The sequence below is a fragment of the Castor canadensis genome, chromosome 18, assembly GCF_047511655.1.
Source record: "Castor canadensis chromosome 18, mCasCan1.hap1v2, whole genome shotgun sequence".
NCBI classification, from domain to species: domain Eukaryota; kingdom Metazoa; phylum Chordata; class Mammalia; order Rodentia; family Castoridae; genus Castor; species Castor canadensis.
This window is the reverse complement of record NC_133403.1, coordinates 13410859-13438264: the sequence shown is the minus strand read 5'-3', so window position 1 is coordinate 13438264 and position 27406 is coordinate 13410859. Positions and strand designations below refer to the sequence as shown.

General features: G+C 46.3%; 1 protein-coding gene across 4 annotated transcripts in view; it reads left to right on the top strand.

Annotated features, from left to right (window-relative positions):
• Positions 1–10088: 10088 nt before the first annotated feature.
• Klhl22 (kelch like family member 22) overlaps positions 10089–27406 on the top strand; it is a 35178-nt gene continuing 17860 nt past the window's right edge. For 2 of the 4 annotated variants that reach the window (XM_074061218.1, XM_020160717.2), the window contains exons 1-2: positions 10089–10156; positions 15307–15573. In XM_074061218.1, the coding sequence (XP_073917319.1) occupies positions 15347–15573 (227 nt within the window). In that variant the 5' untranslated portion in view covers positions 10089–10156; positions 15307–15346. Of the gene's footprint in view, positions 10169–12525; positions 12602–15306; positions 15574–27406 lie in introns of all 4 variants that reach the window. The other 2 variants (XM_074061219.1, XM_074061220.1) reach the window with 2 other exon arrangements.

Genomic DNA, 27406 nt, shown 5'->3' with positions numbered 1-27406 from the left:
TCATATGGTCAAGGGGGAGCCCTAACAGGGCCTCCAGTCTGGGGTTTATATGGACTCACTACGGACGGGAGATGCCTAAATCTCCACAAGGGGAGCAGATGAAGGACGAAGAAAGTGAGGACTCCTTACCTCTTCTTCAAAACCCCTACCCCTCTGTGTCTGTCTTGCTGTCTGGTAATGGGAGGAAAATGGGTGGAAATTAGAGTAAGATCACTCCCTTGGAGTGTATTTTTAAAAACTTTAAAAAGAGATTTAATGGAGACTCTGGAGTTAACTCCTAATCTGCTTAGGACCATTTGTGAAGCAGATTGGCCTGCTCTTGTCGTAGGGTGGCCCCTGAAAGGGTCACTACATAAAACTGTGGTTGATGAAGTTTATGGAGTAATTGTAGGAAAGCCTGGGCACCCAGAACAATTTCCCTATATTGATTGCTGGCAGGATGCTGTTCTCAGCCAGCCTACATGGGTAAGGCCTTACCTAGGAGAGGCCTGAGGATTATGGCAGTTAGGGTGGCTGCAACTTTCAAGTGTAGAGAAAAAGCAAAGAAGTCTATACTGGCTGAGGAACCTGAGGAGGTACCACCACCCTATGTGCCATGCTATCCACGTCTGTCACCAGTTCCCAGTTCCACACCTCTACCTCCAATATTGGATGGAGAAGCTTGAGGGACAGTCACACCTGTAAAATCTGATTTGGAAGCCTCAGGGGCCTCTACTCCTCTAACCCCCACAACCACCGAGTCCTATAGACTCCATACCCACTCTGAGTCCTCCAGTGCTCACCACACATCCCCCACTCGATTGAGAATATCTAACCAGTCTCCATGAGGACTCTTCCTCTCTTCAGACTCCTTCCGGTATGCAGATGCCCCTGAGGGAAATCCAGAGCCCCATGAAGACAGGTATTCGTCTATTAGCCCTTTGCCACAAACAGACCTCCTCAACTGGAAACATCATACTCCCTCCTTCATGGAAAAACCCAGGCTCTGATTGATTTGATGCAGTCTATCATCCAGACTCACAAACCTACCTGAACAGACTGTCGACAGCTTCTCCTGACACTATTTAATACTGAAGAGTGATGCTGTGTAATGCTGGCAGCTCTAAAGGGGTTAGAAGATCATGCCCCTGAAAGCACTCTAAACACCCAAGCATATCCTCAGGCCTATTTCTCCAACAAAGACCCCTATTGGGACCCCAATAATAGCCAGGATTACCAGCAACTTGAATGGTATTAGGAGGCATTATTGGGAGGCATGAAGGAAGGAGGGGAAAAGGCCACGAACATGAGCAAAACATCAGAAGTCCTCCAGGGGCCAGATGAGTCCCTGCCAGGTCTATGCACACTTGTATGAGGCCTTCCATTTAAACACCCCCTTCAACCCTCATGCCACTGAAAATCAACAGATGATCAACATTGCTTTTGTTAGCCAGGCCCAGGGAAACAAGGTGAAAATTGCAAAAACTGGAGGGATTCACTGGAATGAATGCTAGCCAGCTTCTGGAGGTGGCCACAAAGGTTTTTGTCAATCAAGATCAGGAGGCTAAGTGGAAGGCTAACAGGAAGATAAAAAGGAAAGTGGATCTCCTTGCAGCAGCCCTTGCTGGACAGTTAGATAGGCCCCAGTGAGCTAATTCAGGCAGAGACAATCCCAAAGGGTGAGGACAAATGTCCCCAGGACACCCCCACCCTAGAGAGGATACTAGGTCGAAATCAATGTGCCTACTGTTGTCAGGAAGGGCATTGGAAGAATGAATGACCCCGATGGGCCCAGGACTTCCAAAAGGCCTCCCAGACTAGAGGCAGAGGCCAGGTCTTCAAAGGAAAATATCAGCCAACTAGCAGAGGAGCCAGCCCCTGAGAGGAAAACATTGTCAGTCTGGCAGGCCTGGAAGGCTATGAGGAAGATTAGGACAGACAGGGCTCCATACTACTGGGCTCTCAGGAGCCTGTGGTCCAAATTAAAATAGGGGCCATCCCATTGACCTCATGGTGGACATAGGTTCTAAGCATTCAGTTGTGACCCAGCCAGTGGGTCCTCTTTCCAACAAGCATACAACTATTATTGGGGCTTCAGAGGACTGGGTCCACCACCCCTTCCTAATGGCTAGATGATGCAAGCTTGGGAGTCATGAAGTAAGGCATGAATTCCTCTATCTCCCTGATGGCCCTGTGGGTCTATTGGGCAGGGACTTGCTGTGCAAACTGAGGGCACAGATAACTTTTGATTCAGATGATATAGCAGCCTTAAAATTGAGAGGATCCAAGGCAAAGACTCTAATCTTCGCGATTGCACAAGAGGAGGAATGGCAGCTCTATATCCCTGAAGGGAGGCCTCTTGAAATCTCTGAGCTTCTCTTCAAGATTCCAGGTGTATGGGCCAAAGATGACCTCCCAGGTCTGGCCTAAAATGTGCCCCCAGTAGTGGTGGGACTAAAGCCAGAAGCCACCCCTGTCAGCCAAAAACAGTACTTCATTCCTTGCAAGGCCCAGGTCGGAATTCAAAGACACTTTGACTGACTTTTAAAATATGGGATCCTCTGACCTTGTCAGTCATCCTGGAACATCCTCTTATTACCAGTCCAGAAACGGAACTGAGGATTTCAGGCCAGTTCAGGACCTCTGGGCAGTAAATTCAGCGACTGTCACTTTGCACCCCATAGTCCCAAATCCATACATGCTTTTAGGCCTCATCCCAGCTGAGGTGAAGCTTTTTACCTTTTTAAATCTTAAAGATGCATTCTTCTGCATCTGCCTGGCCCCACAGAGACAGCCTATTTTTCCTTTCCAATGGGAAAATCCCAACACTTGGGAAAAGGGGCAACTAACCTGGACTTGGTTGCCACAGGTTGAAAAAATTTGCCCACTATTTTGGAACTTCCCTGGTATCCAACCTAAAAGCCTTCTCAGCTGACCAGCATAGCTGCACACTCCTCCAACTGTGTTGGACCACCTACAAAAGTAGATGACCTCCTGCTGGCTGGACCAACTCAGGAGGACTGTATGGAAGGGACTTGTCTTTTCTTTCTAGTTTATGGGAGACAGGGTACAAAGCCTCTAAGAAAAAGGCCCAGATTTGCCAAAACACTGTCAAATACCTCAGTTTTCACCTGTCTCAGGGGCAACGCAGGTTTAGTCTTGAGATGAAACAGGCTGTATGTTCCATCCCAGCCCCTAAAATCCACTGGCAAATTAGAGAATTTTGGGGAGCTGTAGATTTCTGTTGAATCTGGATACTTAACTATTCCCTCTTGGCCAAACCCCTCTATGAAGCCCCAAAGGGGGGAGAATGGGAGCCATTACTATGGGGAAGGTGCAAGAGAAAGCCTTTAAAGCAATCAAGAAGGCACTCACTAACGTCCCTGCTCTAGGTCTGCCAGATGTGATTAAGCCCTTTTTCCTGTATGTACATGAGTGAAAGGGAACAGCAATTGGGGTCCTGACTCAGTTACTGGGCTCCTGGAACCATCCAGTGGCTTATTGTCAAAACAACTTGATGTGGTTTCCTGAGGATGGCTGCCTTGCCTACGTACTCTGGTAACCACTGTTGCCCTGGTGACAAAGCAGACAAGCTCATCCTAGGGCAAGAACTCACTGAGTTCCCCACTCTGTCCTGACACTCATGGAGTATAAGGGAAATTATTGGCTGACTAACTCTCAGATGGTCAAATACCGAGTATGCTATGTGAAAACCCACGCATCTGGCTGGAGGTTGCTAAGACTCTAAACCCGGCCACTCTATTGCTGATTGACTCAGGTCCCCAGGAGCATGACTGCCTAGAGGTTATGGATGAGGTTTTCTCAAGCCAGCCAGATCAAACTGATCAAACAATCAGGAATCCGGACATTGAATATTTCACAGATGACACGAGCTTTGTCTGGAATGACACGTGCTTTGCCGGTTATTCAGTTTTTGAGGCTCGTTTGCTGCCAGTAGGGACTTCTGAACAAAAAGCTGAACTTGTCACCCTCACACGGGCACTCCACCTTGCTGCACGAGTACAGGTAAACATCTACACTGACTCTAAATATGCCTTCACAACCATTCATGTCCATGGGGCCTTATATAAAGAGAGGGAACTCATTAACTCGGAAGGAAAAAGTATCAAGTATGGGCAGGAAATCCTTGAGCTCCTAGATGCTGTGTGGGCCCCTAAATGGGTGGCAGTTATACTGGAAGTTATACACTGCCAAGGGCATGAAAAAGGAGATGGAACAATTACCTGGGGAAACCAGAAAGCTGACAAAGAGACCAAACAAGTGGCCCTCACAAGGGACCATCCCCAACTGTTCTGACAGCTGCCTTGTTCCCATGCCTCTTAGCTGAATGGGACACATGGTACACACCACAAGAACAGGCTTGGTTTAAGACTGAGGAGGGAAATTTTCTACCAAATGGATGGTGGAAGTTTGGTTTTTGGCAGCATTGCCATACCTGAGTTGCTGGCCCCTACATTTGTCAAGCAGTTCCATGAAGGAACTCATTCAGGGTGAATAGCCCTTGAGACCACCCTGGCTCAGCATTTTTATGTCCCCAAGCTCTTCAGCATAAGTAAGGCAGTATGTGAGAGATATAACCTATGTGCTAAAAATAACCCCAGACAAGGGCTAAGAGCACCTCCCCAGGTGCAGAGTGTTGGTGGAACTACTTGAAAACTTGATGTGGACTTCACTGAGATGCCAAGAGTTCGAGGATGCAAATATCTGTTGGTGTTTGTTTGTACCTCCTCAGGATGGGTGGAAGCCTTCCCCACATGGACTGAAAAGGCCCGGGAGGTGGCCTGATGTCTGTTAAAGGAAATCATCCCTCTGTTTGGAATACCTGTGTCAATTGGGTCAGATAATGGGCCAGTCTTTGTAGCAGAGGTAGTACAGCTGATGGCTAAGGGCTTAGGAATCACCTGGAAGTTGCACACGGCCTACCACCCCCAGAGTTCAGGGAAAGTAGCGCACATAAACAGAACCCTAAAATCAGTTAGGAAAACTGTGTCAGAAGACCAATCTGCAGTGATATCAATTACTGCCCATAGCATTACTAAGGATTACATTTTGTCCCACGAAGCAGACAGGGCTCTCACCCTTTGAAGTCCTTTATGGATGCCCATCTCCCTTAATCAAGAGCATATGGGGGGACCTTAAGGAAATAGGTGACCTCACCTTGAGGCAGCAGATGCAGGCCCTCAGGTTAACTCTCTCAAAGATCAATGACTGGGTCTGGGAGAGACTTCCTGTTAGCCTAACAATTCCCACACACTCTTACAGGCCAGGGGATGCCATCTGGGCAAAGGAATGAAATGTCCAAACACTAAAGCCTCATTGGAGAGGCCCTTTTGTTGTTGTCTTGTCTACCCCACTGCAGTTAAAGTAGCAGAGATTTCTCCTTGGATCCACCACAGACGAGTTAAGCCAGCTTCTCTCGAGTGGGAATGCATCCCTGATCCGGCTTCACCATGTAAGATCACACTCCAGAACATCATCACCCCTCCTTGGCAGGACTCTGCTTCCCAGGAAACAACAGGGGACCATGGAAGAAGGGACAACAGCTCTGCTCTAATCATCCTCAGAAGCTAACTAATCTATGCACAGCAGAAGCCTGAGGAGTTGACTCACCAATGGGACAAACAGACTGTTTTCCACACCAGTTATTTCACTGTAATGCATTGTCACCCCTTGTCTGTATCATTGCTATAATTCTCACTCTAGTCTTGGCCATAGGTTTGGCAGAAACCAACCCTGATGACTGGACTCATGGCAAAAGGTTTTTATTAGCTCTTTTCTACCTCTTTTGGGTAGGATGCATAACTACTGTCTATTGTTACTGATCTGGTTTCCCCTCATGGTCCCAGAAGCCTCATCTTGTGACCTTTGTATGCATACTACTAGGGCAGGAAGTGTTGTCACTAGGACTTTGCTTTTCCATACTTACTATTCCTGTGCAGGAACTGTCACTGGGTCACACACTCACAACCATACCACCTATCTAGTGTGCTCCCATGGTAACTAGCATATCTGCTTCAACCCCACCTACTGCCCTCAGGAGCAATGGCCAGAAGTCTGAAGCTTTCATGGTGATGGGAGCCTCATTTACTGTACCAGGGTTAGCGACCCTAACAAACCTGTGTCCATATACTTTGATGTGTGTGCCTCAATAGCTAAAAACTCCGCTATTTGGGGCTACTGTGGGGGTTTAGCCTGGGAAAGGGCCTATAGGCTGAATAATAAGTATATGTGTCCAAAAAATAACCCACATATTGGTTATTGAGGGTCCTATGAAGAACTCTACTGCTCTTATTGGAACTGTGTGGTATGGGCAACTTGGCAGAGAAAAGGGGCCATCGCCCTTCTCCAGAGAGGGGAAACAGCAACTTTTACCATTTTCAATCTCGGTGAACCCAACTGAGAGCTGGGACAGTTGACTGGCATTTTAATTGAGGGAAAGGGTGAGGACCCCAGGATTCTATTGTACTTCAGGCTCATTACAATTACCCACGAGAGTTCCTCTTAGCAAGTCTTTCATTCCTTTTATGAGGAAATGAAAAGTGGGTTCCCTATTTCTGTCAAGACCAAAAACTTGTTCCTCTTGCTGGCCGAGTCCATAGCCCAGACATTACATGTCACTTCATATTGTTTGTGGAGGGACCAATATGGGAGAATGTTGGTCATGGGAAGCAAGGGAGCTGGACCCACAGGAGCCCTTTACTGAGACCGCTTTCTTGAAACACAGGAAAAGCCTCTGGCTCCCAAAATCTTCCATCATTGGAAATTACTGTATTTCCTACCCAAAAGGCCAGTTCTCCACCTTGGTAGGGGATTTAACTTGTTCAGGGACATAAGTTTTACAATGACACTGCCCAAGAGACCAATGGTGGGGAGTTCCAAATCACACAGAACCCCAGCCCCACCCATTGGCCAACTTTTCTAATCTCCAAAAAGCTTGGAACCATTTTACTGCAAACATAGCTTGGCAGGCGCCTAGGGGGCTATCTAGATCTGTGGGAAGCAAGCTTATATGTTGCTACCTAGCAGCTGGTTTGGGTCTTATGTGCTAGGCTCAATCAGACCATCTTTCTTCTTACTTCCCCTCAGACAAGGTGAAAAACTGGAGTCCCCACATATGAAGAAAGATTAAGTAGACAAAACAGGTGCCTTACAAATTGGCAATAGGAAAGATAATGAATGGCCTCCTGAGCATATCGTCCAGTAAAATGGTCCTGCCATTTGGGCAGAAGACTGGTCCTGGGGCTATCGCACCCCTATATATATGCTCAACCACATCATCAGGCTGCAGGCTGTTGTTGAAATTATAACTAATAAAAGCACAAGAGCTCTCAATTTGATAACAAAACAAAGCACTAAGATGTGCAATGCCATCAATCAGAACTGCTTGGCTTTAGACTATTTGTTGGCCTCTGAGGGAGGAATTTATGGAAAATTTAACCTGAGCAACTGCTGCTTACAGATTGATGATGAAGGAAAGGTCATAGAAGAAGTCACAAACAGAATGAGAAAGCTTACCCATGTCCCCATCCAGACTTGGAGAGGATGGGATCCCAATGACCTGTTTGGAGGATGGTTCGCTGACTTGGGCAGATTCAAAACCCTAATGGGGCAATCAGCCTACTCCTGGGAGCATGCTTAATACTGCCCTGCCTGGGTCCCCTGGTAGTTCAGTCTACCAGGACTATTATGGAGGCCATTATAGAAGCAAAAACAGCTACATATGTAATGATGCTGTGAACATACAATCTCCTAAGTTAAGATGATGCTCTTTGACCCTAAGTGGGTCTGAGCATCAAAGAGGGGAATGATGTAGCAGGGAGGAGGATCAGAAGAAAACAAACTAGGCCTGAGTTCTGATAAAGTAGCAGGGAAGTAGGGATGGCATAGCAGAGAGATAAAATCTGAGAAATCTGAACATGGAGATGGTCATGTAACACTGGGGAGGGGGAAAAGTTACGTAGCTCTAGGGTAAAGTAGCCTATAGAATTGTATATAACAACATATGGATTAGACCTTGCTTTTTGCTTCTCTAACCTGCTTGCAAAGGTATATAAGGTGAGACCCCTTCGTTCTTGGGGCTTACCCTTTGGACACGAGTCTGCTGAGTCTGTGTCAGCATAACAAAACATTGCTTCCTGCTAAACTGCCTCAGTGTTCCATATCTCAGCTTGAGCTTCCTTCTGTTACACAGGAAAAAGGCTTGAGTCAGCCTTCTGTTACTACAATGAAAAACCTGAGGTGATCAACTTAATAAAGAGAAATGACTTATTAAGCTCATAGTTTTGGAAATATGAACTCAAGATTGAGTGGCCACGTTGACTTACGGTTCTGGTGAGGGTGCCAGGTGGCAATGGAGCCACCTTGCTCAGAGCAAGGAGAGCAGTCTCTGCTTCCAGGCAGGAAGCAGTGAGAGTCTGAGAGACCAGAGCACCCAATCTCCTAAGACACGCCTCCACTGATCTCAGGACCTTCCACCGGGTCTCACATCTTAAAGGTCCACAGCATATACCAATACCACCACTGTAGGGACCAAACCTTTACACATGGACTTTGGCGGACACTCATGTTTTGCCCAAACTATACCACCAGGATTCCAGCCAGGTCTGCCCTCTGTCCTCTCTGATTGACTTCCCGAGGTCACTGTCTTCTAATGGTCTCTCTGCTCAGTCCACTGTGTCTGAAGGCTGCTCTTAGGCCACATCCAGTCCCCAGCAGGCAGGATCTGGTCTCCAACCTTTTAGGCTCAGAAAATCCTGGCAATCTCTCAACCATTTATGTTGCTGGATCTCCATGCCTTTGTTGACACTATCCCCTTCTTTTTTTTTTTTTTTTTGTCTTTTTTCTTTTTTGGTGCTGGGATCGAACCCAGGGCCTCACGCATGCTAGGCAAGCGCTGTACCACCGAGCTACATCCCAGCCCTATCCCCTTCTTGAGATGCTTTTCCTGCTCCCCAAAAGTCCTCCTCTGTACACAGCTGGGGAACACACCCTCCAGAAAGCCTTCCTGGAAAGAAGAGGACTCCTATTGGGTACCTCCTCTCTGGAGGCTGGTCCTCCTCTTTTCCTTGTCCTCCCCTTCAAATAGCACTTTGGATTCAGTTAGGACAGGGTTTCTTTCACTTATTTTCTTCCTCCTCTCCATTCCACCCCTCTGCCAACTCTCTCTCTCACATATGGTCTCACCATGTATCCCAGGATGGTCTGGAACTCTGGATCCTCCTACCAATACCTCCTGAGTGCTGAGATTACAACAGTGCCTCACTATTCCTGGCCCCATCCTTTTTGGCAGTACCGGGGTTTGAACTTTATCACCTAACCGTGTCTCCAGTTCCCCTTTCTTTTTAACCACAGCTATGCCCAGCATATCCTCTCTTCCCACTGCTCCCCCACCCTCCACAGCCCCTTTCAAAACTAGAAATCTTCGTGGGCCCCCATCTATGAGGAGGCTCAGTTCTAACCTTGGATATACAATGGGATCCGCCCGGCAGAGGTGAGACAGAGAAAAATGAATGCCAAAACCCTCCTCAGGACAGCTGGAGACAGGCTTTGGGGTTGGGAAATCAGACTCCAGAATCTCCAAAAATCAACACCCGTTCACTGAGCCTGTATCTGTTTACTGCCCCTACACCCAGAAGGGGTCGTGAGACCTTCTGAGGCCCTACTTAAGAGAAGTAGGATGTGGGAAGGAGCAAGGGAGAGGATGAGGTTAGGAGGGAAAAAGGAGGGAGGGAACGACTGAACGAACGAGGAAGGCAATAAGTAACTGAACGAAGGAGAGAGGAGGGACTGAGTGAGCGAGCGAAGGAGGAAGGGAGGTAGAGAAGGTGAAACGGATGCACGGCTCCTAAGGCGTTCATCCCTTTATGCACTCATTCATTCGTTCCGGCCCGCCAGGTGCCTGGAGCAATGCCAAGTGCGGAGCGCAGCTCGCAAGCGGCAGCCCTTCTCGAAGGGCGTCGCGGAGGAGCGCCTCCGGAGCTGCAGGACCGCCCCCCGCGCACCCGGCGCGCCGCAGCCCGAGGCCCCGCGCTCTTGCCCCGCCCCCGCGGCACCCACAGGCCTCCGACTGCGCCTGCGCAGTGCGCCACGTGACGGCCGAGACCCCGCCCCACCTCCCGCCTTCTGCGAGTGCGGCCTCAGCTTGCGGCGGCTCCAGGTCAGCTGCGAGGTGTGGGCCGTGCGGGCTGTGCGGGCAGGCTGCGGGGAGCGCGGGCTGCAGGAGGCTGGCGGCGGGCGGGCGGGCACAGGATCCCGGGCGTGCTAGTGGCGCGGGAGAGCGAGGGCGGGCGCGGGCCGGAGGCGCGGGGGCGGTGGCCTGAGGTGAGCCCGCGGCCTGACGTGGCGGGGGCGCTGCAGGCAAGACCCCCCGGGCGCGGCGGGGCTGGGGCCGGCGCTTTGCTGCGGGCCGGGGGCTGGGGCTTGCGCGCGGTTGCTGGCCGACTGACCTCCTCTCCCCGGGGCTGGCCCTGTCGCCCATGGCCAGTCCGCGTGTGGCCTTACCCGGCCGCGACCCTCGGCGCTGCGCGGGCGGGACCTGCAACAGGCGGGTGGGTCCGGGCCCGGCCGCCGCCACCTGGCGTGACCTCGGTTCTTGGCCTTCCGAGCCTCGGTTTCCTTAGCCTTGTGGCCGGGCTTGAGGTCGAGGGGCCGGGGGCTGCAGGCACCGGCGCCGAGCCTGGCCACCTCGCCGAGTTTCCGGAGAGACGCCGGAGATCGCGCTGTCAGTGCAATAATCGCCTGGTCCAGAAGCGTCGGCCGCCAGGTCTCACTGTTTTAGATGCTGCGCGGGCGGAACGAACGGACCTGGGCTCGCTCAGCGGGGGCTCCCCCACCGTCCGCCTTGGCTCCTCCCTGGGGCCCCTCGCCCCGGGCATTCGTGAGGACGGGCCTTGAGCACTGAGGTGCTCGAGTCTGCTCTCTGGCAGCTCATTCAGAACAAATGGGCACCCCTTGGACGGGTTCTCTGGACGTGAGGACCCACTCTCCTCTGCTCTTCCCAACCCTTTCCCTTTACTTTGGTTACAGACCTTGCTTCATACTGTCCAGGAAGACCGAGGATGTTACTCAGTAAATGATGTTGAGTTGAAAATTCCTCTAAAATGATTTTGATTCTCATCCCTAAGTTCTTAAAAATTAATTCTGCCGCCTTCAGTTTGTATCTACTTGGGATTCTGAAGCACTCTAAAGATTTGAACCAGCACAGAAATGGAGGGACCTTGGTTGTGAGGGTCTAGAATTGGAGAGGATATGCACTTGGGGTTGGGACTGGGAAAGGGTTTCAGGATAGAGTCAAATGAAAAGGAGAATGAGGATGTCAGCTGGTAAAGCATAAGAGCATTTTTTAAATTATTATTTTAGAAGTCATCAGAAAAGAACAAGGAAGGATGTATTGCATTTTCATCTAATTATTTAAAAAAATATTGTAGATTATACATTTTTAACTACAAAAATGTAGTTAACACTCCGAAATGTTTTTTTTTTTAATCTAAATCAGCAAAGAGGTAAAAGAAATACTCTTGGTGAGCTCGAATGTGGCCCAAATCAGGTTATCATACTTTGCCAGTGGGAGAACAAATTGGTACAACTTCCATGGAGAACAATTTGGTAATGTCTAATAACATGACAAATACTCATTAAAATTAAAATGACCCAGTAGTTCTGTATCTAGGAAATTGTCCTTTGCTGTTTGTATGGCACATCTAAATGATTTTCAGTGCACAACTGTTTGCAATATCAAACAATGGGAAAAAACCCAGATGTCTGCCTAGGATTGGTTAAATAAAACACGTTTTTCCATACAATGGACTGTGGAGGGATATGAAGTTACATGCAAAAACCAATGGAAAGGAGGGAGGAATGTTACAGATATGCAGAGCTGCCTGACACTCCATAGGTATCTTCTGGAAGGGTCTGCAGGAAGGTGAAATAGCTTCCTATGGGAGAGGATCTTGTTGGAGCATAGGTGGAAGGGCAGTTTTGCAGTGCACGTTTTTATGCCTTTTGAATTTGAGTCATGTTAACGTATTATATACTCAAAATACATAAGAGATTTCACTATTTAACATTTCGTACTTACAGGAAAGTACAGGAAATAACATTCCTATCAGATCCTAATGTTCTGTTTTACACTTTTTTTTAAAACAAATAAAACATTTCCCCTTTCCTTCCTAGAGCTAATCATAACCCTGAGTTTGGCATTTCTCATTCTAATAAATTTGTTTAAGTTGTTTTATACCATTATATCTATCTGTAGGCAATATTGGATAGTAATTTGTGCCTTCTAGCTTTTTATAAATTTGCAAACTATTTTGTAATTTGTTGTTTTCTGTCTCAATGGCTCTGAGATTTTCCAGCTTTGGTGGCTATTCCCTAAGTTCTCGTTTGCTCATTTTAACTGTTTCCTAAGGTTCTGTTGAATTCCTGAGCCTAACACCTGTTCTCCTGAGATGAATGTTTTGGTGATGGTTAGTTCTTGGCTTCATATGCTCAGTTTTGTTTTGTTTTCTTTTTCTTTTTTTGAGACAGGGTCTTGCTACATGGCTCAGGCTGGACTTGAACTCGAGATCCTCCTGCCTCAAGCTCCTGAGTACTGGGATTACAGGTGTTCAACACCATGCCTGGATATACATGTGATCTTGAATGTTGTATCCCAGGCTGTGCTCCTTCCTATCAGGAAACTGTTTTTTTGTCTTCATGCCCCATTCAGCACCTAGCTGAGTTCCTTTCATTATGCTTGATAAATGTGCTTTGCCTGACCAAGGAAGTTGTCTTCCTGTCTTACTGTACTTGTTCTTGTGGTGGGTGTTTAAGGTGTAGCTATCATCCATTCCTTCCTAAGAGGGCAGATGGGCTGCTGTGATCTCATCACACAATGAGGTGGCTCATTGTTGAGACCATCAGTTCTCACAGTCACTCTCAGAATGAGACCATCCTGACTACATGGTTAGTTGTGGTAATGAGCCAACTGAGGTTTAGAGATAGGAGATAAGTGCCTAGAGTCTGTGATTAGCAAATGTGGCCATAGGAACTTTGAGATGCTTGTAAGACAAAGTCCTGAAGAGACCTAACTCTCCTTGCGGTGGATAGATAAGACAGGTTCCAGGGTATGTTTATTGTATTCACAACAAAGTGGTAGAGGTGGAAGTGATTGAGCTCAACCATGACCAATACAGGGTCATGAGAGGTAAGACAGGCCTAGGAGGAAGACTGAAAGTGTTGAGAGGATGATGGCTGTCCCTTTTGGGCTAAGGACCAGTGAGTGACAGGGCAAATGAAGGAAGGCTTGAAGGAGGTTTTGAATGAGGTTACAGGGAGCCAGTGCCTGGGAAGTCAGGTAGCATACTCACAGGGGTGTTTTGGGACCTCCGTGCAGCCGGGACAGTAGAGGCCTGGGAGGATGAGGCAAGAATTAAGGAAACCAGTTGGAGCAAGGGGATGTGTCTGTCTGAGATAGGGGAGAGGAGGAGTCAGAATCAGAGGGTCTGATAGTACACAGGCTTACAAAAGAAAAGAGATTGTTGAGACCATGAGATTTCACTTGTAGCTGTACCACTGACAAAAAAAAGCCACTAGGAGCTGGGAGCATGGCTTAAGTGGTAGAGTACCTACCTAGCTAACTGGAGGCCCTGAGTTCAGGGTTCTGAGGCCTAAATAAATAAATTAATTAAAGATAATTGAGTCATCTTAAAAAAATAGATCAATTGAGAAGGCTCCTATTTGGATTATGCACTGAGCTGGAGGTACACTGTGTGAGAGAAAAAGAAGAGGTCGAGATGGGGGATTCACCTTAGGGCAGAGTTTCCAGGCAGGAGAGACTCCTAAGCTAGAGGTGGTAAATGGGGGTTACATCTTGGCTCCAGCCATCTCTAGGGCTTTGGTGAAAAGACAAATCAATCCAGTATGTGAGAAAAAGTGGGTGGGTGGGCAGAAGACCCAAGTCCGGAAGGCAGACTGAGGAAGAGAATGGAGCATGTCTGATGGGAGGCAGTAGAGGATCCAAAGCACACAGGCCCAGATGGGGGTGGGAATGGGGAGATGTGTGCCTTCAGGAATGAGGAGGGAGACTCCTTCTTTTTGAACAGTTTTATATTAGCATGAAAAATTTTTGCTTTTAAAGATGCAGAAGGGAATTGGAGAGGGGAAAGTAGGGCAATATGAAGTGAGAAGACAGATGTTCATGGCCTTGTAATTGGCTATTTTATGGCCAAGAGACCATGCAACTCAGCCACAGGTCACATCTCATTGAATAGGCTGGCCACTCCCTGACCCAAAGCTGTTCACAGTTGCTTCAGATTTGTTCGTTGTAGGTGAATGGCACAAGTGTATTTGCAGTAGGTTTGTTTTCCTGGTTAGGTTTCTAAGGCTCCTGTTCAAATCAGTTGCAGTTTTTGAGTATGCTGACTCAGTTATTAGAAAGTAAAATGCGCAGTACTAGGGTTTGAACTCAGGACCTTATGCTTGCTAGGCACACACTGTACCACTTGAGCCACTCTGCCAGCTCAGAAAGTAATCTTGAATTTAAAAAATGTAGTGTTGATATCTTTATTTGTTGTTCTGGGGATCAAACCCAGGGTCTTATGCTTGTTAGGCACTCAACCACTGAGCTGCGTTCCCATCCCTATATGATCTCAAATCCATCAGTTCAAGTTTCTGTGGTTGACTCATAGACTCTTAGTAAAAGAAGGCACTTACTGGAAATGCTAGTCTGCCCTCTTCTCCCATGGGAGAGTTCCAACACTGGGTTTCCTGACCACTTTGGCATTTTATGTATCTAGTCCTGTAAGGGGGATCCCAATTTGTTGTTTTTCACTGGGAAAGAGGAAGAGGTTTTTTGGTTTTGGTTTTTCTTTGGGTGCTAAGGATTGAACCCAGGACCTCACACAAGCTAGGTAAATACTGTACTGTTGAACTACATCCCCAACCCTATTTAGTTTTGTTTTGAGGCAGAGTCTTTCACTAAATTACTCAGGCTGACCTCGAGCTTGCAATCCTCCTGCCTCAGCCTCCTAAGTAGCTGGGATTAGAGGCAAGTGCCACCACACCCAACTTCTATATTACTGCAGTGCTGAAGGAGACAAAGTGGGATGAAGAACCTTGGAATGAAGGAACACAGGTTTTTAGGAATAAGGTCAAGTGGGACTAGAACTGGGAGGTGACAGGGAACTAGAGGGTTTGGGATCATAAAGAATGGGCAGGTGAGCTAGAGGGAGGCACAGCAGCAGGGTAAGGAGCAGGGGTTGTGGTGACCAGTGTGTGTGGCAAGGGGGTGCTGCCTGCTTGCTCATTCCCTTTCCCCTGTCTTGCCAGCTGACAGGCCGCAGTGGTAAGGGTTGGTGTGGCTGTCAGGATGGCAGAGGAGCAGGAGTTCACCCAACTGTGCAAGTTGCCCACACAGCCCTCTCACCCGCATTGCGTCAACAACACTTACCGCAGCACGCAGCACTCCCAGGCCCTGCTCCGAGGCCTGCTGGCTCTCCGAGACAGTGGGATCCTCTTTGATGTTGTCCTGGTGGTGGAGGGGAGACACATCGAGGCGCATCGCATCCTGCTGGCTGCATCCTGTGATTACTTCAGGTGAGTTACCCAGACCTGTCTTTATAAGTCCACTGGTAGGCATGCTGGTACTGATGGTGACTGGTTCTCCTGCTCTTCCTGGAGCCTCTCCCACTGTCTGCTTTGGAGACTTAGTCAAACAAGTGTGACATAGAAGAGGCCTTGGAGTTTTTCTTTCAGCTGTTCTCTCTTGGGCATGTTGTCTCTTCAAAAGATAATCGTGCTTGGCAGTTGCATGTAATCATGCTTGTAATATTGCATTTTACAAAATGAATATTCTGTGGCAGAGGAGGAGGGTGCACCCAGCTGCATACACAGCCCTCCTATGCACATTGGTGTAAAACACATTTACTTTTTACTTTACTCTGGTTTCTATCCCCATCCCTAGCATTTTCATTTTTGAAAAATATGAAATTATGGAAAAACTGAAAGGATAGTATGATAAACATCTGACTACATACCAGTTGTTAACACTTTACCACATTGCTTTCTCTCTGTATACACACACTGCTTTTTTTTTTTTTTTTTTAAAGATGCTGTAACATCTTATCCCAAGTCTTTCAGCACCTTCCCCCACTATCATAATGCAAGCTAAGAGGTCCACATGGGTCCTGGTTACTCCTTTGGTACCTGATGGGTGCTAAAGCCCAAAGCCAGGTGATTACTAACTGTGTATACATAGCTAAATGATGTTTTGTGTCACCCCCTCCCTGACTATCCACCTTTTAGCTCTAACCTCTCATCCTCAGGTATTAGCTACTGGCCCTCACAATGGGCTGTGCAGCTCCTTCAGTGTTTCTCATGGCTTCTTGTATGACCCAGAGCCAGCATTTGGCACATTGGGAAGAACCAGTGACTTGTCTGTTTCATATGCTGGGTTGGAATCTTTTATTCCTATTCTGGAACCTAACATACTGTATTACTCAGGGTTCTCCAGAGAGACAGAACAAACAGGATATAAATGTATGAGAGGAAATTTATTAAGAGAATTGGCTCATGATTATGGAAGCTGAGAAGTCCCATCCATGACAGGCCATCTTTAATGTGGAGACCTTGGCATTCCTATAACAAGGCTTAGTCCAAGTCTGAAAGCCTCAGAACCAGGAAGGCCAGTGGTGAAATTCTTAGTCCAAGGCTCAAGGTCTGAGTATTCCAGGGAGTCCTGGAATACTCCTACAGTCCAAAGTCCAGAAAGCCTGAGTTCTGATGTCAAAGGGCAGGCGATAAAGAGAGTGCCAGTTCTGGGAGGGAAGAAGGGGGAGAGAGGGAGAGAGAGATTCTGAGAAGGAGAGGGAGAGAGAGAAAAGATCACCCTTTCTCTGCTGTTTTTCTGTGTGGGCCCCCAACTGATTGGATGATGTCCACCCATACTGATAGTGGGTCTTTCCTATTTATCCGCTGATTCCAAACGCTAGTCTCCTTGGGAACCACCCAGAAATGATAATGACTTCGTAGTTTTTTAGGTATTTTTTAATACTGTGAAGTTGACACCTGAAATTAGCCATCACAAGTTGTTGTTACATGGATACTTAATACCCATGATTTTTTTTTTTTTTGGGTGGGACTTAGGGCTTTGCATTTGCAAAGCAGGCACTCTGCCACTTGTGTCATGCCTCCAGTCTATCTTGCTCCACTTATTTTGGAGATGGGCTCTCTCATACTGTTTGGGCTGGCTTCAAATCAAGATCCTCCCAATCTAAGTCTCCCAAGTAGCTAGGAGTTACAGGCATGAGCCACCACTTATGGTGGTTTTTGATTATTTTGGTTTTGGTGGTACTGGGGTTTGAACTCAGAGCCTTTGCTTGCTGGGCAGGCAATTTACCACTTGAGCCACTCTGCCATCCCTCTTTGTTTTTTGAGACAGGGTCTTACTGTGTTCCCCAGGCTGGCCTTTAACTCATGATCCTCCTGTCTCCCCAGTGCTGGGATTATACATTGTACCACCACCATGTCTGGCAGTACCCATGAGTTAAATGAGTAAATTTCTGTATTCTGTTGTCTGCACAGCTTTGTACCCTGAGAAGGTGGTACCACTGTTCTCCTCACACACGGTGAGAGGAATGAGGCTCAGGAGCAAAGGCTACCAGCTAGGTTGTGGGACTCACTCCATTCCAACTCCAATTGTTTTTTCCTCCAGTGCTGCAAATGGAACCTAGGGCCTTACACCCTGAGCTACACCTGCCCTTGCCCCTCCCCCACAGATTCTTTTTGATTGTTTTGTATTCCAGACTCCATGGTAGTTCTCATTTTTTCAATTTTAAGAACTGTCAAGCAAAGTACTTCTTTATGGTTTATGTGCCTCTGGTGTCCAGGAGTTTATGGAGAATGTGATCCAGGGGTTTCTTGCTATAGACATGTCTAGGGGCAATAACATCCTTCACTTCAAGGGGTTTAGCCGAGCTCTTCGCTAAACTTTAACATACAGGATGGTGAGCAGGGTGGGGGAGCTGAAAGCCACCTGTAGGGTAGACTCAAGGACACAGCACCACAGTCCACTCAGCAGAGGTACTAACCAGATTAGAGTCTACAGGAAAAGCTGGCAGGGGACTGTGGAGCCAGGAGGACCTTCTGGGTTTGCTCTTGCAACCTTTTAGGCTCAAAATCCTGTCTCAATTCAGTCTGTCTGACTATCCCTGTCACACCACTGTTCCTAAAAATTAGTGTGGACACTGCCTTTCCCTAACTGATGAAAAGCATTCTGTATTTTTTCACATCCCCCAGAAGTAATTCTTAAACCTTTCCTTTGGGGGTGCCTCTCATGGGAAGTGTTCCTAATCCAGGATGGTGTGTGCTGACCTTTGGGAAGGGAGGGGAAAGTGACATTGTTGGAGAGCCCAGACTCGTCTCAGATTATTCTGAGACTTGTCTCAGAAATAGATTATTGCCAGGTCATATCATGTGTATTTATTTGTTTCAGTTATTTGATTCAGGTTAAATGATAAAGGAACCTTTTCCCTCTTACTAAGACTAAGGGATAAAAGGTTTTCTTTTGTTTGTTTGCATTTTTGCTGTGCTGGGGATCTAACCCAGGGCTTTGCACATGCTAGGCAAGTGCTCTACCACTGAACCACATCCCCTTCACGTGACAGATTTGTAATTTCCTATGTGAGCAAGGGTAGAGGGAAGGGCATTTGGGGGTGCATTGGTCTCCTGCTTAGGGCCCTACACTTTTTTTTTTTGGTAGTACTGAGCTGGAACTCAGGGCTTCACTTGCTAGGTGTTCTACTACTTAAGCCATGCACCAAGCCCTTTTTGCTTTAGTTAATTTTGGGGGTAGGGTTTCACATTTATGCCAGACAGGCCTGGACTGGGATCCTACTATTTGTTTCCCTTGTAGCTGGGATGATCGTCACATGCCTCCACACCCAACTTTTATTGGTTGAGATGGGGGGGAGGGACATCACCAATTTTTTGCCTGGGTTGGCTTTGAACTGTGATCCTCTTGATCTCTGGGATTACAGTAGTAAGCCACTGTGCCTGCTTTGGGACCTGCAGTTCTATCTAGGTACCTGTTCTGGTACAGGATGAGATTGAGGGTGGACTTGTGTTCTGCAGTGTCCAGTGCAGCCACTTATAGGCAGGATAGGGTGTCTATTGATGGAGTATAGAGGCTTAGGACTGGCTAGAGAACTAGAAAATCTGAAAGAGCACATGCTGAACTCGTGAATATCCCGCAAAAGGAGAAGGGACACACAGGTTGGCTTTGTCCCCTTTATTGATTACTTGAATTATTTTATGACGAACAGAACTCAATTTCAAGTGTAGGATTTTTTATTACTATTATTATTATTATTATATTTTGAGACAGGGATTTGTTATGTAGCCTAGGCTGGCCTAGAACTTGCTATCCTCCTGCCTTAGCCTCTTAAGTGCTGGAGTTACAGGCATGTCCCTCCAGGTCTAAGTTTTAGGATTTTACTTTGTGTGGGGCTCCTTGTAGCTGCTGGGGCTGTCCCCTTGTATGGTGATGCAGGATTGAAAGTTGCAGCCTGAGGTGTTACATACTCCTGGACACCTGGTCCCAGGAGTCTGTACCAGTCTCTCCTCCCACTGTTAACTCCATGTCTTCTTCAGCCACATGCATTGCAGTCCTGCCTACTGTATCCTCTCTTGCGTCTGTACTCTTGGTGTTATTCTCAGGCTGCACTGCCTACCTCTGCCCTTCTTGCCACAGGGAACTTTATCTTCCCTCAAAGCCCATCCAAGGTGCCTTCTCTGGGGAGCTTTCCCTAATTGTTCTTCATCTTTTCCCAGCCAGAGGGATCTCACTCTCCTCCCTACAAGATGCTGCTTCCCTTGTAGGGCAGAGAGATGTACTGTCCCTGTCCCAGACAGCACCTCACTGTGTGATTTAGGAGTTGGATGGTCACATTGCATCTTAGGTCTTTTGTTAGTAACTTTGTGCAGCACACCTTTTCTGGCCCTGTGACCCTACTCTCACCTGTTTACCTTGTTTGCATCTGAGTTGGTTCCTCTGACCCTAGACCTCTATGGTCTGAAGGACCCAAAAAATTCTGTCCTGTTTACAGCCTCCCTGGGTCATCTCATCCTCCCTTCGTTTTCACACTATCTGAATTATACAGGGATACTTTACTCAAGTTGGTGGCCATGAGTTTGAAACATTAGATAAGATTGATGACTACCTAGAAAATGAAAATTGACAGGACTTCATCCCCAGAAGAGAGAAAAAGTTATTATCTCTCACAAAAGCATAAAGCCTAGATGTTTCCCAGGGTAGTTGTATTTTTTAGGAACAAGGTATAATGCCATTTATTTTAATTTTTTTGGTGGTTCTGGTGTTTCAACTCAGGGCCTTGCACTTACTAGGCACGTGCTCTACTACTTGAGCCAGGTCCCCAGCCCTTTTTTGCTTTATTTTCAGACAGGGTTTTATGCTTTTGCCCTAGCTGACCTCAAACTGCAGTCCTTTTATCTCTGGAATTATAGTCATGAACCACAACTCCTAGCCCTTCCAATGCCATTTGAATTTGCTCAGAGTGATTTTAGGAAAAAGGGGGGGTTCCAAAAATATTTTTACCATAGTTGCATAGCACTAGTGTCAAAGTTGGAGGGACAACCCCACACTGAAACTATGGCTTATTTGTGAATGACCATGTGAAAATCTTCAGTGAGTCCCTGGAACACAGAGCCTGCTGTGCCTAGTAGAACTTTCAGAGCAACCTAGCAAGGTGAACATTGTGTTCTGAAGAAAAGACTAGTCCTATATTAGGGAATCTTTCTTATAATGCATGTTGTTAATTGATCAAAAATAACCTAGCAGGTGTCTGCATACATATCTACAGCTATAGTTAGTTGGCATGTGTAACCTTGAGCAGCAAGGTTATCTATGAGCATCAAGGTTAAACTGTGAGCATTTCATAATTTAAAAACTTTTTGAATAGGTGAAAATATATGGTCAGGGAGGAACCAGTTTACCCTGCCCTCCCACTTCATTCTCCCACCCTGTGGTAACCAGTTTTTATTTTATTTTAATGTTTTTGCAGTGTTGGGTATGGGATCTTGGGCATTGCAACATGGTAAGCAGGTGCTCTGTCACTGTAGTGCATCCCCAGCCCTTGAACATCCTTTTTAGATTGGGCACCCTCTCTTGGGACCCCTCCCAGCTCTGAGAGCTGTATTCTTTACTACTTTTCTATCTCAAACTTTCCAGAGAGAGAAGGGGAACAGGAGGGGGAGGGGAGGAGAGGATAGGAGAGGAGAGAGAGAGAAGCGAGAGGAGAGACAGAAAGAAAAGGAAAAGAAAAAACACATGACATAAAATTTATCATTCTCACCATTTTTTTTCCTTTTTGTAGTACTAGAGTATAAACTCAGGGCTAACACTTGAACCACACCTTTTGCCCTTTGTTTTGCCTTTGCTGTTTTTCTTATAGGGTCTCACTTTTTGCTTGGGGCTGGCCTCTGACAACTATCCTTCCACCGGTGCTGTTGGTTGAGATGGGGGGGGGTGGAAGGGTCTCACTTTACTTTTTGCCTTAGCTGGCCTCAAACCATGATCCTCTTGATTTCTGCCTCTTGAGTAGCTGTGATTATAGACACATCTCAAAAAAAAAATAGAATAAATACCTTTTTTAAAAAATAAGCCATGCACTGGTGGCTCATGTCTATAATCCTATCTACTCAGAAGGCAGAGATCAGGAGGATCACAGTTTGAACCCAGCCCAGGGAAATAGTTTGCAAGACCCTATCTCAGGAAAACCTGTCACAAAAAAGGGCTGGTAGGAGTGGCTCAAGGTATAGGCCCTGAGTTCAAACCCCAGTACTGCAAAAAGAAAAAAAAAAAAAAATCCAGGGCCTTGAGCATGCTAGGCAAGTACTCCACTACTTAAGCCACACCCTCAGCCTTTTTTTTTTTAAATTTTGTTTTTGATATAGGATCTCACTAACTTTGCCAGAATTTATATCAAACTTGAAATACTCCTACCTCTGTCATCCAAGTAGCTGGTATTATAGATGTGTACCACCATGCCTGGCTAAATAGCCTTTTTTTTTTTTTTTTGGCCTGGGGCAGAGTGGGGAGACAGTACTGGGGAATTTGTCCTTCGGGTGCTCTACCAGTTGAGCCACTCCAGCAGCCCTAAATAATCCATTTTTGATAAAAATTAAAGAAGAGTGGATGTATGTTATTTTTCTTTTGAGATTTTTTTTTTTAAACTATGTAATTTATTACTATTTTTTTTTTTGTGACACTGGGGTTTAAACTCAGGGCTTTGCACTTGCTAAGTAGGTGCTCTCCCACTTGAGCCACACCTCCAGCCCTACCTAATTTTTCTTTTTGAGAGATGTTGATCCTATAGAACAAAGAAATCTGTGCCTTTAGCCTAGATTCATCATTTATGAGCATTTTGTAAGATTCACTTCAGAGGACCTGAAGGCATCATGGCATTTTTTTTTTTAATTTTCATTGTTTTATTATTCATATGTGCATACAATGCTTGGGTCATTTCTCCCCCTGCCCCCACCCCCTCCCTTACCACCCACTCCGCCCCCTCATTCTTCCCCCACCCCTCAATACCCGGCAGAAACTATTTTGCCCTTATCTCTAATTTTGTATGACATTCTTATCTGTAAATACTTCAGTGTACCTCTCTAAGGATTTTCTCTCATGTATCTTATAATACTATTATACATCTAAGAAAATTTGTAATTTCATCAGATATTAAGTCCATATTCAGATTTTCCTGAATGTCTCAGCTCCTCTCTCCCTCTCTATTCAGGGTCCAATCAAGGTCCATGCAGTGGATCCTTTCTTAAGATGGTAAGAGTTTAGGTCAGTCCAAATGCGCACACCCTGCTCAGGGGTCAGTGCTCACAGTGTTGCCATCTCTATTGTTGCCAGCATGATCCTGGAGGTCCTAAGCAAAGGAATCAGACAAGGGAAGTGCATGCAATAGCACAGTTCTGGAAAGTCCAGACTGCTACACAGTGCCTGGGGAAGTGCTTCAAAGAGATGGCTACATGTGGAAGAAAATGTTTGGCAATGAAATTTACCAGACATGCCAGGCCTGTAGGAAGACGATTTGTAAGACCTTCAAAGAGATCTCAAGCATAGCTGGACACATAGAGAGACCACTATGTCCATTGCAAAGATGCCAGCTCTCTGCATTAACGTAAATGTTTACTATGTTCTCAGGAGAGCTTATTGGGTGGGATATTGCAGAAACTGATTCTAAAGTTCAAATGAAGAGAGCAATCAGTGGTCAGAAAATTGTTGAAAGCAAAGGTTATGAAAGAAGACTAGCCTTACCCTATATTGGAGATGTTATGAATCTGCAGTATTTGAAACTGCTTCTGGTGACAGAAGGAGTCGGGCGCCAGTGGCTCACACCTGTAATCCTAGCTACTCAGGAGGCAAAGATCAGGAGGATCTCAGAAGTTAGCCCCAGGCAAATAGTTCTAGAGACTCTATCTTGAAAATACCTTACATAAAAAAGGACTGGCAGAGTGGCTCAAGTGGTAAAACACATGCCTTGGAAGTGTGAGGCTGTGAGTTCAAACCCCAGTATCACCAAAAAAAAAAGATTTCAGAAGCCAGGTGCCAGTGGCTCACATCTGTAATCATAGCTACTTGGTAGCCTGAGATTGGGAGAATCTCAGTTTGAGGCCAGCCTAGGCAAGTAGTTCAAAAGACCCCATTGCCAAAATAACTAGAGCAAAATGGACTAGAGGTGTGGCTCAAGTGGTAGAACACCTGTTTTGCAAGAGCCTGCTTTGCAAGGGTGAAGCCCTGAGTTCAAATCCTAGTCTTACCAAAGGAAAAAAATCAGAAATCAGGGGAAAAGGAAGAGAGATTATCAGAGTTGCCATATGGAAAAACACAAAGTTGGACCCTTGCTTTACCAAAATTTATCCTATATCAAAATTAATTCCAGAGGGATCAACAGTTGTTTTTGATTTTGCTTTTGTTTTGCAGTTCTGGGATAAAAGCTAGGGGAGTCTCACACGCTAGACACATGGTCTACTACTGAATGTGTACTACTGGCCTGATCAACAATTCTTAAGTGTGTAAGATTAAACAATAAACTAGAGGAAAACATGGGGAGCTGTTTTATGATGCAATCTGAGAAGGAAAAAGCCTTTTTAGGTTTGACACAAAATGCAATGGCAAGAAGAGAATATGATAAATTTGACTACATTAAAATAAGGATAACCAGGTTGGGCTAGCGTAGTGGCTCAAGTGCTAGAGCACCTGCCTGGCAAGTATGAAGCCCTCAGTTCAAGCCCCAGTACCACTAAAATGAAGGAAGGAAGGGAGGGAGGGAGGGAGGGCCTGATAGTGCATCCCTGTAATACAAGCACTCAGGAGACTGAGGCATAAGGATCTCAAGTTTGAGGACAGCCTGGGCTACACAACAATCCAAAACAAAACAAAAAGAAAAGCAACAATAAACAACAAAAAAACCCAAAGACAGATTTTGGCATGGCAGAAAGTTTCAGAAGATGAAAAGGTGGTAACAGCCAGGCATCAGTAGCCCATGCCTGAACTCCTAATTACTTGGAAGACTGAGATCAGGAGAATTGCAGTTTGAGGCCCAGCCCAGGCAAAAAGTTAGGGAGAACCCTAACTCAACCAGTAGTTGGGTGCAGTGGCATGCACCTGTCATTACAAGCTGGGTGGGAGTCTGTGACTGTGAGGATCAAGGTCCAAGCTGGCCTGGGCAAAAAGTGAGAGACCTTGTCTCCAAAATACCCAAAGCAAAAGGCAGGAAATGGCTCAAGCAGTAGAGCACCTATAGCAAGCATGAAGCCCTGAGTTCCAACCCCATACTGCCAAAAAAAAAAAAAAAAAAAAAAGTTAGGCTTATCCAAGAAATGACAGATTTCTTCTAGTGAGTAAGAATGAATAAGAAAGTTTAAAAAAAAAACTAGCAAAGATTCTGGACTATTCAGAAAAAAATAATAGAAGTAATTCTTAACATATGATGAGATTTTTCTATCCCATTCACAATAAGGTTTGTTCCATCATGGTAGCAGAGTTACAGCCAGTGTCTTCCTGGGTTATGAAGATGGGGTGGAAGGAAGCCACCTAGCCCCAGTGTGGGGAATGATGTAAGGAAGAACAAATGGGCAGAACTGTCAAAGTGTGAATGTGTGTCAACCCTTTGACCCAGCAGTTGCATTAGTGGGAATTAGTCCTACCAAGACACAGACACAGAATATGGGGTGAGGGTATCCATTTTGTGAAATAACTGGGACAGTAGAAGTAACCTAATGTACCCCAGAAGGAGCGGGTTAAATAAGTGATGACAGCCTTTACACGTGAGGAAGCTTGTGTATGGGTAAGAGTTGGCTTCCAAGATTTATTGTAAAGTGAAAACATAAAATGCACAACAGCTGGGTGCAGTGACTCATGGCCTGTAATTGCAGCTACTTGGGAGGTAGAAATCAGGAGGATCTCATTTCGAGGCCAGCTCAGGCAAAGAAACCCAAAAAAATGTGAGAGGGACTGGAGGTGTGGCTCAAGAGAGAGCTTCTGCCTAGCAAGCACAAAGCCCTAAGTCCAAACCCCAGCACTGCCAAAAAGAAAAAACCCAAGAGACCTTATTTGTAAAATAATAGCAAAAAAAGTGTTGGAGGCATGGCTAAAGTGGTAGAGCACCTGCCTAGCATGCTCAAGGCTCAGTTCAAACCCTAGTCAGCCTCCCCACCCGCCAGAAAAAAAAAAAAACCCATAATGCAGCTGCCTTGCCCTGCCCTGCCCTGCCCTGGTGAGGGAACCAATTAGACTTTGGGAGCTAAGGTGCCAGAGGATTTCCACCACCACCTTTTATAGATTATAAATCTCGTATCATGTATGTTATTTAATCAAAACACAAGTACAATGAAAAAAAGTTCTTATTCCATCTCCTAGATGCTGGATGTCAGATTCAGTCTTCAGCCCTGGGACCAGGGGTGAAGGGTTTAGAGGGGTTAGGGAGTGTAGCTCAGTGGTAGAACACAAGTAAAGCACTGAGTTCTACCCCAGCACCATGAACTAATAATAACGGTAGTAGTAATAATAATAATAAATCTTCATCTCCTGCACTTATCTCATGATATCTAGTTGGTGCCTCCACTTGGCTGTCTCACAAGCTTCTCACTTTCCATGCCATGACAAAATATGACTGTCCTTTCTAAACTCGTTCCTCCTGAATTTTCCCCTGTTCACCCAGATGCTGCATCCAGCAGAGCACTTAGAGCCCTCCTAGAATCAGTGTGTCAGCAGGTGCTTTCTGCTGTGTCCCAGCCCTAACTCAGCTGCAGCTTTCTAGCCACCTTGCCTTCCCTAGGGTCGCTCCTCCTAACTGCTCTCTTCACACCCCTTTCTCCAGCCCCTCTACTCTAGGCCAACAAACCATCAGTTCAGGTCACTCCCAATAAAATTCCCCTATAGCAATCCTATCTTGCTTGGATTTCAGTGCACATGCTACCTTGACCTAGAGGTAGCAGGGCTCTCTCTGACCTGCCTGACCCTCCCTCACCTCCGGGTCACTCTCCTGGCTTGGCTGTTTTGAGCACTACTCTCCTCTGCCCCGGGATCTGTGCACCTAGATGCCTTCTGCCTGACATGGGCTCTTTCAGCCTCACTCTTGAGTCTCATTTCCTTAGAGGATTCTGTCCCTGCCCCGTCTCCAAGCTCCAGGGCATTGTTCCCAGGTCATATACCCTTTGAGTTCCTTCTTGGCATTTTCTCCATTTTGTTTCTTTTTCTTTTCTTTCTTTATTGCAGTTCTGGGCATGGAACCCAAGGTCTCACACATGCTAGGCAAGTGCCCTACACCTGCAGCCCTAGTTTCTTTCTTTTTTGCTTATTTGCCTCCTTTGGTATCATTAAGCTTTTTTTTTCTTTTTTTAGTAGTGAGCCCTGAACTCACCTTAAGCCATTCCACCGCCCTTTTTTGTGAAGGTTTTTTAAAATTTTATTTATTTTTGAGATAGGTTCTCATGAACTATTTGCTCAGGCTGGTTTTGAGCCATGATCTTTGCCTCCTGAGTATCTGGGATTACAGGCGTGAGGCACTGGTGCCCAGCAGTATCATTACACTTTTATATCGCTCCTTCTCTTGGTATTTGATAGGAGCTCATTGTTTCCTATTAATTAATATATTCTTTTCAAACTTGGTCTGGAGTTGCTGCTGTTCTGACTTGGAAACTGCTGTAAGTGGATGAAGCAGCCAGCAAGCTGGGCATGGGCCTGCCCTAGTAAGGCACGTGTGGGACTCCTGCAGGCCCATGGAAAGGGAGACCAGTTGATTTCTAGGATGGCTGCCCAGGCTTGGTCTGGCTCCTCCTACATGTAGACTGACTCCATGTGTAGGCTGTGTACTCAGAGCACAGAACAGTCAGCATTTTA